The following is an 11973-nucleotide window of genomic DNA, read 5'->3' on the forward strand; positions in this document are numbered from 1 at the left end:
TATTGGAGTAGTTATTTTAGCATAATATATGTTTATGCTAATTATTACATTTTCCTATATCCTAGCAGCTACCTTTTAATCCTGAATTAAGAGAAAATTATGAGACAAAACATATGAGTTTAAAGTTAGCTATTTAGAAAATATGCACTTCTAACTATTTTTTAGATAGAAACTCTTACATTTCTAACATATAACAACTATGTATGAGGGATTGGAGGAAAAGAACAGAAGAATACAGATCAGTGGGAGATTAGAGTTATCCTGGCATTTGCAGCAATCCTGTATGTCTCTGGGGATCCTAGTTTGATTAAAGACAAAATATACAAGGAATTTTAGAGTCTACTTGACCCTCCGAGCTAAGCATATGAACCATATGAAGGTCGTGTTGGCTCACTGAAAGCCATTTGCTATTTATTATTATTTTTAAAAAGCACCTCATTCACACTGTCCCATGTGTCTATTTCAGGTGTACGATGGGAAGTCCAGTCTGGAGAGTCCAACCAGATGGTCCACATGAATGTCCTCATCACCTGTGTCTTTGCTGCTTTTGTTTTGGGGGCATTCATTGCAGGTGTGGCAGTGTACTGCTATCGAGACATGTTTGTTCGGAAAAACAGAAAGATCCATAAAGATGCAGAGTCCGCCCAGTCATGCACAGACTCCAGTGGAAGTTTTGCCAAACTGAATGGTCTCTTTGACAGCCCTGTCAAGGAATACCAACAGAATATTGATTCTCCTAAACTGTATAGTAACCTGCTAACTAGTCGGAAAGAGCTACCACCCAATGGAGATACTAAATCCATGGTAATGGACCATCGAGGGCAACCTCCAGAGTTGGCTGCTCTTCCCACTCCTGAGTCTACACCTGTGCTTCACCAGAAGACCCTGCAGGCCATGAAGAGCCACTCAGAAAAGGCCCATGGCCATGGAGCTTCAAGGAAAGAAACCCCTCAGTTTTTTCCGTCTAGTCCGCCACCTCATTCCCCATTAAGTCATGGGCATATCCCCAGTGCCATTGTTCTTCCAAATGCTACCCATGACTACAACACGTCTTTCTCAAACTCCAATGCTCACAAAGCTGAAAAGAAGCTTCAAAACATTGATCACCCTCTCACAAAGTCATCCAGTAAGAGAGATCACCGGCGTTCTGTTGATTCCAGAAATACCCTCAATGATCTCCTGAAGCATCTGAATGACCCAAATAGTAACACCAAAGCCATCATGGGAGACATCCAGATGGCACACCAGAACTTAATGCTGGATCCCATGGGATCGATGTCTGAGGTCCCACCTAAAGTCCCTAACCGGGAGGCATCGCTATACTCCCCTCCTTCAACTCTCCCCAGAAATAGCCCAACCAAGCGAGTGGATGTCCCCACCACTCCTGGAGTCCCAATGACTTCTCTGGAAAGACAAAGAGGTTATCACAAAAATTCCTCCCAGAGGCACTCTATATCTGCTATGCCTAAAAACTTAAACTCACCAAATGGTGTTTTGTTATCCAGACAGCCTAGTATGAACCGTGGAGGATATATGCCCACCCCCACTGGGGCGAAGGTGGACTATATTCAGGGAACACCAGTGAGTGTTCATCTGCAGCCTTCCCTCTCCAGACAGAGCAGCTACACCAGTAATGGCACTCTTCCTAGGACGGGACTAAAGAGGACGCCGTCCTTAAAACCTGACGTGCCACCAAAGCCTTCCTTTGTTCCTCAAACCCCATCTGTCAGACCACTGAACAAATACACATACTAGGCCTCAAGTGTGCTATTCCCATGTGGCTTTATCCTGTCCCTGTTGTTGAGAGGATGATGTTGTAAGGGTACCTTAAAACAAGAGACTCGCTTGTATTTTAAGAGAACCAAGTGGCCAAAGAAACTCTAACTTTGGCAACATCAGAACTTGCCACATGTAGCTACTGCAGCAAGGCTTCTGTGTACTTGCCTGAAAACAAAGGAAGGTGCTGGTCATTCCATTTCTTTTGTTGGAAGCTAAAGAGATGTGTAGCTCACAGGGGCTACCTTACCAGTATAAAGAGCTGATAACAGTACTCAGAAGAATCTGAACAAATACTTGAAAATGGGTTCAGTGTAGACTGCCATTATGTGTGGTCTTCCCATTAAATGTGAACATTTTAATATGTATGCATTCACCTTGCCTCTTGCACAAATGTCAAAAAAAGATGGTAATGTCTCAAAGAAATGAACTTGTAGATTACCAAGCAGTTTGCTAAAAATTCAATCTTTGACCCAAGCTGTAGCATTTTTTTTCATGTGTGGCATCTTTTTCATGCCACCAACAAACTTGTTGCGTGCGTGCGTGCGTGTGTGTGTGTGTGTGTGTGTGTTCTGTACCCACTAGGATTTGTTTAGGTGCCCATTGCATCTTTTTGTGCTATGGAGTTGTTTACATTAACCATGACCGAACGAGAGACAATGCTATTTCCCACAGGAGTCCATTGGGTTCAGCTTTGAAAGAGGAATAGAATCGAGGCTCCTTTGACCATCAAAATGATGAACTTTACTTATGTGGTACCCAATGGCAGAATGTAAGAGTTGCAAGTGATTTTGTGCTGCTATTCATTAAAACTTGTATTCCAGTCTTGCCAGCTTAAGGAGATCAAGATATTAAGAGTTATCCTTGATTTATTTTCCAGTATTCAGTAGTAAAATTTTCCTGTCCACTGTGAATCAAAGCCTGAGTCACTCTATTTAACCTTGGACACACTAATAAGGTTTTATTTTGATTGTGTTCGTTTTTTCCCACGCATAGTAAAATTTCTCCTCCTTTAACTCCTCCTACCCCCCAAGGTAAGAAACAAAAAACAAACAAACAAACAAAAATAGAAGACAAAAGAAAGACATATGAAAGGAATTGTAATTGGCTTAACAGAAACAGTCTGTAAAAACCTAACAGTGGTGCAATCATGTTGTCTGTGTTGTGTTATGTGAGAATTTTCTCCTAAGTCATGCAGGTAATGACAATATACTGTAAATACCACATGTGAGTTTACCTGAATCTGTGCATTTTGTGCCTTATTCATGAGAATGATAGAAGTACTAAAATCTGTCAAGTGTTTTCAGTATAGCACATTATTTACTGAGTGCCAGTTGTAAATGTTTTTCAACCAGCACCTGAAAAGACTCTTTTCAAAAAATCACAGAAACAACCTAGAATAATTATTTGTTACATAATCTGACCTCATAGCAGCATTACATTCTTTGCCATGATAAACATTCCACTCCTGCTTTCCTAAGGATGAAACAGTGATAATGTGAACTCAAATGAGGTTTCCTGGGTAATGTGACACCTGCAGAAACTATGGAGCGTCATTTATACGTAGTTTGGCAGAAACTACTTACGGCTGATGATGCGCAACCCTGCTGACTGTTTCAGTTAATATGCTGCACACCACACACTTGTTTAGTGAACCAAATTTAGAAAGTACAAAGGCAGAGGTATGCTCCTGCTGTAGTCAGGCAAATGAGTTCAACTGGATTTCTTTTGACAATACTGTTGGTACCTGTTACTTGGGGGAGGACATGTTGCAGAAGACCAGATCATTTTTATACAGAATGTGAAATACTGATACAGTTATTCTTTTTTTTAAAGAACATTGTTTTATAAAGAACGTGATTTCCAGTGATCTCTGGAAGCGCTAAAGCTAAAATTTCTGTTCTTGAAACACTTCAGCTTTGCAACTAAAATATTACAGATTAATAATAAATTAAACCAACCAATGATAAACACTACTCAGTCCACCAACAACAAACGTGTTTGAATTCACCTTACCAATATTAATCCCAGCGTGTGTAAAACAGAGCAGTAACTCTATGTGACCCCAGATAACATTTTGTAACATTGTGCTTCCTTGTAGTTTGTAATGTGAGTTCAATCAGTATTTATGTTGAAATTTCTAACATTAAATCTAGTCTCTATCCTGTTAATTTAATTTTTAAATGCTTTATCCATTTGTGCAAAGGTAAACGCAGATTGTATCTTTTTTAATGGTACGGCATAAAAAGTAACCCTCAAGTGAAGTGTCTCTATACTGTTTTATAGAGTACTTTAACATGTATAGATACCTTGTAAACTTGTATTGTGGATGTGTAAATAATATGTACTTTGGGTTTTTAACACCGCATGTAAAGTCAAAATAAAATATACAAATCATTATATCCTGCCTCTTGATATTGAAGAGGTTTATAACATGTTATATTTTAAAAATATTTTTAAGTCAATCAACACCAGTAAGAGTTGCTTTTAAAATCTGCCAAAATATTCTTATCTGGAACAGTTGCTCTCCAGTCATGGTTACACTACCATTCTCTCCTTGGAAGGCTGACACTGAAGGTCAGAGCCCCTGAAAAAAATGAGAAGCTGTTCAGAAAACCAGTTGAACTGTACTACGTCAACAGTCAAATGCTTTAGGCAAACAGTAGTGGTTCACATTGTCCATAGATCTATCTAGTTCAACAGATATTTTTAAAATTCATGATTTGTTTTCCTGCATGAAATTTTTCACGTAATAGTTGAAAATTATAACTGGCAAACAGGGTTCCCGTGAACATTTCTTGCTATTTGGTATAAGGAGTTTCTCAGTTCCCTTGTTTTAAACAAATAGAATAAATTAGGAGCTCTCTTCCCTAAATATTGAAATGAAAGGTAACAATATGATTCCATGGCTCGCTCTTAGCACGTAATGAGTTGGTGGCTGCTGTCATTGCTTCTCGTGGATGTTGACAGTGGCAAGACACTTCTGAGAGAGACAACAGGGGTGGTTGTAGCAATCCCTGCCCTCTTGTTTCTAGCTGCTACTCCTGGCCAAAGCCCATCTGCAGCTCCCATGTGGTCATGTTTTCTCAAGGAGCCTCAGCAGCATCTTTGCTGAACAGCAGAATGGCCATATTCCTGTCTCGAGCCTTATTCTCCTTGATAGTGTCATCTAATTAGGGGTGCTGCATTTTAGTGTCAATTTAGTGGTATCAGAAGTCCTTGTTTGTTCCTATCATGGCATGCAATACTCCAGAGACATGAGGAAAAATTTGAAGGAATCTTTTTGTGAGAGAAGAAGACCAGTGGATGGCCTATTTGCCCCATTTCACAGCTCCTGGCACCACAGGTGGTGCCACCAGCCACAGAACCTGACCTTGGCCTTCCAAACTACCCTATCATTGGAAGGAAGTCTCTGTAAGTGCACACCATTATAGTGCTGGAGAAGAGGGTGGAAGGTGTCTCCCATCTTACTGACTTGCAGAAGTCAATTTGTAACTCAGATTTTGAACAAATGGATGAAAGAAGACACAAGGGAAATGCATCTTCAACCTTGTCTCACTCTGTCGCCCAGGCTGAAGTGCAGTGGCACGATCTCGGCTCCCTGCAACCTCTGTATCCCAGGTGCAAGCGATTCTCCTGCCTCAGCCTCCTGAGTAGCGGGGATTACAGGCACAGGCACTCACCACCATGCCCAGCTAATTTTTGTATTTTTAGTAGAGAAGGGGTTTCACCATGTTGGCCAGGTTGGTCTCGAACTCCTAACCTCAGGTGGTCCACCTACCTCAGCCTTCCAAAGTGCTGGGATTACAGGCATGAGCCACCACACACAGCCTCTTCCTAGGCTTCTTTAGCATTGCCTTATCATTCATTTGCATTGCCTGTTTCCATTAAATTGGTGTTTATTATACCTACTGCCTGTTTACTAGTTTTTCCGAGTTCAACGATTTTTTTCTCTTCTAAAAAATGCACCTTTCTTTTCTCCCTTATAGAAGTTCTTAGCCTTATTCCATCATAGACATTTTTGATAATTTAATGAATGCTATGGACTGAAAGGCACATTTCCCTTTCCTCTCCAGGACATTTACAGTCCCCTAAAATCACATCTATGAATCCTCAAGATAAATGCTCAGATCCCATTTGAGAGAAGTAGGGTAAGGGAACTTGGGACTTTTTTCAAAGGGAGCACATAAAACCAGAGAGTAATGGGACAAATACAATAACCAGGACAAGGCACTGTGCTCTGGTTCCAGAAATTCCATTGACTAAGCACTTGGTTACCCTGGGAAGGGGCAACTTTGAAGCCAGATGGAACACTTGAAATGCTGATACAGGCTAAGAAGAAAGGGCATCTCTTCTTCTGCCAGGTAGTGGTATGATGGCCCAGGTGCTGGTCTGGAACCAGGACTCACCTTCCTGCCATCAGAGAGATTTCAACTTTCTCATCTTCTCCCAGCTGGTCTCTCTCATCTCCTTGTCAGAGGACGGCAAAGAACAAAGTGTCCAAAGCAGCCCTAGGTCCAGGTCCAGGGAGCTGAGTTCTAATCCTCACTCCATCACTCATCTAGTGATTAAGGGGCACTCCACCTCTCCTGACTTTGGTAAAGAGATGATTTGACATCCATGTCTCTGACAGTTCTACGGCCTGTGTCAACTCTGCAATTCTATTATTTTATGAATGCTATGCTTAACTATTACAAGTTCAATAGCTTGGTTGGTAGTATGTTTATGGATTCATGAGGACTGCTCCCTGTTAGATATAAGGTATGTGTGAGATTAACAAGTAAGTTATGATAAACAGTGCACTTTAAGTCATTTACCTTAGATCTATTAATATATTTGATGCTTACACTGTTTGCATATATAACATGTGAAACACTTAAATCTCTGCCAGTGTTGCATTTTTTAAATCAAATAGATGTGGTAACATAAACAAAGAGGAATGGACCTATAATAAAATCAATCTTTAATTCTTGGGGGGATGGAGGGTGCAAGGCTGGAGTGGGAGGTAATGTCTTGGTCATTCAAATGGTGAATCAACTAGAATTCATATATAAAGAAAAATAGCATATTTTTAGCCCCTGTCTCATGATATAATTCTTTTTAAAAATTAGGTATTGGTTACTGGTTGATAAATCTCATTTTAAGATGCACTTGAGTACACTTAGCCTCATATGCAGGGTTTAGGTAAAGGAAAGTATGAAAATACAGCATTATATATACGCTGTTACTTGTGAGAGTTCTTCATTAGTGTGAGATGGACCTACCCAATGCTACTGTAAAGACTGACTTCAGACCAGTTAGAGCAGTGGTAAGAAGGAAGATTTGTCAGTTTCAAGCAGCCCTGTGCAGTGGAATGTTCCATGCTGATGCAGGTTCTAAATCTGTGCTGTCCAACCTAGTGGGTTAGCATATGTGGTTACTGAGTACTTGAAATGTGGCCAGTATTTGTGAGGACTTAACTACACTGGGCAAAGCCATCTACAAGGCCACCCCTCCTCTGGCACTACTGTAAGAGGGTAGGCTATGGCTCCGAATACAGCAATTTCATGAGGTATTTATCTCTGATTAAAAGATAAAACATGCCTTGTACATTTTGTGTATCTACTCTGGGGCTTCACAGAGAGTTGAACTCACAATTGATCACCCGATCAATCATAGATCTAGTTTGAGGTCTGTTTTCTGATTTAGCAACTGTAATAAGCACATCCATTGACCGCTAAGAAAGCATCAGCGCTTGGCTTATGTGGACAGACTTCTCTTACATTTTCCTGGTGCTTTTGAGCCCTGTTCAGTTAATCCCCAACGTGCCTTTTTTTTTATCTTTTTGAAAGGGATAAGATTGTCATTCCCATTTTCAAGGTACAGAAATTAAGATTAGTGTGAGTGTGACAACTATGGACATATAAATGACGGTCAATTCAAAAATCAGGGCTAATTCACATGTTCTCACACTCATGCCCGACGCACAAGCTAACACTCTCTGTGAGAGGGTTGAAAAGGGAATATCAGTGTTCAATCAGTAAGGATGGCCTCTCTCCAGCACTTCATGTATAATGAAGAGAAACAAAAAAGGTAGAATAATTACAGTATCCAGGAATACGTGCCAAACTTCCAATGAAAAAACGGAACGTTCAGTGACATCAGTCACATGCTGAGCCATCATAATGAACATGCCAAATCAATTATTTGAAAAAAGAATCCATGGGCTGAATTGACAAGGTGTAGGCTGAAAGCAACCAAAAGGATGCATTCAGAGATATTACAAGGAACTAACCTGATGTGTCCAAATTGTACCCATCTAGGTTTCCGGGCATCTTGCCAGATCTAAACCTGTGGACTGGCAGAGAGTCTCTGGGAAGAATTTGTTTATTTCTTACTTTGGAATTTCTTCATATTGAGCTGTGGTTGTATATTGGGAGTTAAACACAGTTACGATTTTTCCACTGCTCACTGTGGTTGGGAGATCTTTAGGAGTCGGACTATCTTAAAGATAGACTATCTTAAAGTTTTCTGATCATTTGAGCTGCCTAGCCTTCTGTGAGGCATTAGAGTAAGCACACAAAAAAAATCTGTTGAAGAAACAAATTTGGTGATTGCCCCAGCATCTTATCGTAAGTCAGGTGGCAGGGCCTTGCCAGACATTTGCAACTGTTGATGCTAATAAGCATAGTAAAAGCATATATACCTTCTTAGCATTTGCAAATCAGGTTTTCAGATAAGAGGATTATAGCATTCTCTAACCATTCTCAAAGGAGCATTCCGTGGGTTTGGGAGACAGCTTTGGAAAGTATAAGAAAGAAATGGAACCCTTGGAGTACATTTGCAAATGTGAAAGTTTAGAGAGTTTAAGAGAGCATTTGGGATATGAATTAGGCTCCAAAGTTCAATGACATCTCAGGTTCAGAGACAGAGTCAGGCAATTTGGAGTTTTGTTGGTCTCTATGTTACTGGAGTGACTCATAAAATTGAGATCAATTCTTAAGATTCAATCTGATCTGATGATAGCCTCTTCTGGCTGCCCAATTAAGGCTTCACCCTGAAAAATTCCATCAGCTTTTCAGAACTTACTAAACTATTATTTCCAACTACCTATGGAACCCACACTTCATAGAGGTAGAAATGATTGACGTCATACGGTTTGCTTAATTTACATGAATATAAATGAGAGAAAAGAGCAAAACACTAAAATGGAAGAAAGCAATAGAGTTCAAATTATTTTAAATATATATACATATATATGAGTCTAGAAAAAACATCAAAAATATTAAAAACTGCTTAGAATCATTAAAACTGACATGTTTTGAAACATGCTTCATTCAAACATACATTTTTGAAAATTCTCTGTACATTTTTATTCTAAGTTTGTTTTAAAAAGGAAAAAAAAAATCCTGGAAACAGCCCCTGACTTTGTTTAGTTATCTAGTCTCAAGAAAAGATGAAATCTTTATTTACCACTGAAAACAAACTCCCAAAAGGTTTGATTTCGCTACAAGGAAGGTATCTATGATTATGATCGACCTTGATATTCTTTGGTTCCTAGAGTGTCTAAATAAAATGTTTCTTTTTTTTTTTTTTTTTTTTGCTGGAGATACTGGGAATAAACTGATGAAATGTGGAAATTATAAAAAAAAAACAAAAGACAGAACTCGGGACAGAACTAGGACCCAGGCAGAATAGCCAGGCAATGGCAGAGCATGGTGTGAGTACATAGCTAGCGTCCAGAGCAGGAACTCAGAATGGAGATGCCGTGGCAGCCTGGGCTTTCTCTGTGTCTCAAAGGGCAACCACACAAAAAGATGGAAACCCCCATTTTCTCCTTTGTCTTTTCTTTCCTAGATTCAAGAATAGCAGAAAGCAAGGAAGCAGATGAATAGAGAGCAGGTAGCTTTGAGGACAATGAGATTATTATGGTAATGACAACTTGGGAAAATATGAAATAATTAGTAGAGCAAAATCCTCTCATCTGTGACAGCATGCCAGTTAAGGATGTCAGGAAAACCACACCCCTTTTGCAAAGTTCCCTGCCATTCCTCCCCTCCCCCTACTTTTTAAAAAGTAAATTTTCTCAGTTTAACAAGTTCTCTTTTAGGAGAAGTAATTCTGCTCCTCCTGTTGTAGCTATGGACTACCTTAAGGAGATGTTTTGGGGTAATCTCAACCAGGCTTGCCAGCCAAAATGGAATTGGCATTTAATGGCCTGGTTGTATGTCATACTATTTCATTAGGGTTTCCACAGTTCCAACTTACATCAAGAATGTCAATACCAAGACCATTCAATAGGGAGATCTTATTTCCTGAAAATGAGCCTAGGAATCAAAAGGCATAAAGCCACCATAGAGAAAATTACACCCATTTTTGAAAAAAATTAAGTCATTGCATAACTGGACATGTCAGAGGCGTTCGAACCAGAGCGACCCCATTTTGAGTGAGGGCTAGGAAAATGAGGCTGGGACTTGCTGAGCTGCATTCCCAGAAAGTTAGGCATTCCTAGCCTCTAGATGTTTACAGTTAAGGGAACAGATTGATAATGTTTACTAAACAGACCCAGACTTGGGATTATTCTAAAATCCTGTTATCTTGAGAACAAAAGCATCCCTAATTTTGCTTGAAAGATAATAATATCAATTTTTAAGAAAATTAATCCGTTATCACAAAACTTTGTAGCAGAGCACATCTCCCCATAATCTTTTTTCATCATATATATATATATGTATATATACACACACACACACAGGCATTGTACCTAGGGTGGATGTGTTTCTCCTACTTTTGGAAGCACCCTACTCTGTCTATGGAGTAGCTGTTCTTTCACAACTTTACCTTCTTAATAAACTTGCTTTTGCTTTGCACTGTGGATTCGCCCTGAATTCTTTCTTGCAAGAGATCCAGGAACCCTGTCTTGGGGTCTGGATCAGGACCCTTTTCCTGTAACAGACGTGTATCTCTTGGTTTTAGATTAGTCACCCACTGCCAGGGAATTAGGAGATAGCTCTGGAGTTAGAATGCTTTTACTGTACATATGAAATCTCCCGAGTTGAACAATTTCTATATCTCCAGTATCTAAAATGTGTACCCTGGGAACACTGAAAACACATTGATTACATTTTGAGACCCCTGCTGCACTGGGCCTTATACACATTTGGTGAGAAACATGTCAGGCTCTAGCCTAACAAAGTTATTGCCCTATGCCAGAATTGATGGTGGCCAAGAACTACAATATTTTGCAGTTTTCCCCTTTGAATCTCTTATGTCTTTGCCAGTGATCTTATCTTTTGCTTCTTTTCCTCTCGTGTTTATTTGAACACCACTATATTTATGCAGTTATTTAGAAGACATACAAGAAAGATTCAGGTTGGCTATGCTTGACAGAAATCTATAAGATAATCCCTGTATAAACGTGTCTAACAACTATTTGGTTTTGTTCACATCTGATTAAAACATAACAGGAAAAGTCACAGTTCATAAAAAACAACACAACAAAAATTCTTGGCAGAATGGTTGTTTTAGAGCTTTGTGAAAAAACTCCCTTCAGTGTCAGAATAAACACTGAAAAGGAAGGCAGGGAGTCTAGAAAGAATGAATTCCCCTTCAGCCCTGTAATTAGGATCCTTCCACCATGTGAGTGGCAAAAGGCATGGGGAATGTGGCATGTTTGGAAATGTAAAATATCACTCTGGGTCTTATATTTCCCTCAGGAGAGAAGGTAGCTTCCAGAAGCTTAGGAGGGACAGATTAATTACAGGCTTTCATTGGGAAAGCAGAAAGAGAATGAAGGATCTTAGAAACCAAACGGGAGTGTCAGAATACCCTGAAAACTTCTCTAAGAGCAAGCAACTAGTTGAAAGACAGAAGGGCATGTAGAGAACATTCTGCTTCATAACTACGTTACCCTGACATCCCAAACAACAAAGTATGAGGGAGGCTAGGAAGCTCTGTACTCATGCTTAGCTGGACTCTTTGATAAAAGTTGAAGGAGGTAGAAAGGAAAGTTGAATAGGAAGGAAAAGCGGGAGGAGCTGGGGAGCAGTGATAACATTTAAAGACTAGTAAGCTAGGTACCTAAGTGTTTCTACGTACTTAAAAGGATTGTCCTAATATACCGCATAATATTATTGTGGTAAATAAATAATGACACACTTCCATTCTATAAGTATATGTATATTCTATGATTTATGTAAGCATTGAGGAAATTATTAA

The 11973-nt window shown here is 39.6% G+C and overlaps 1 protein-coding gene across 17 annotated transcripts in view; it reads left to right on the forward strand.

The window, feature by feature from the left end:
- SEMA6D (semaphorin 6D) overlaps positions 1-4176 on the forward strand; it is a 590270-nt gene extending 586094 nt beyond the window's left edge. For all 17 annotated transcript variants that reach the window (XM_055362508.2, XM_055362500.2, XM_055362505.2 and 14 more), the window contains one exon: positions 467-4176. In XM_055362508.2, coding sequence (XP_055218483.2) covers positions 467-1755 — 1289 coding nt within the window. In that variant the 3' untranslated portion in view covers positions 1756-4176. The remainder of the gene's footprint in view (positions 1-466) is intronic.
- Positions 4177-11973: the final 7797 nt, after the last annotated feature.

Source organism: Gorilla gorilla, chromosome 16, assembly GCF_029281585.2.
Source record: "Gorilla gorilla gorilla isolate KB3781 chromosome 16, NHGRI_mGorGor1-v2.1_pri, whole genome shotgun sequence".
In the NCBI taxonomy this organism is placed as follows: Eukaryota; Metazoa; Chordata; class Mammalia; order Primates; family Hominidae; genus Gorilla; species Gorilla gorilla.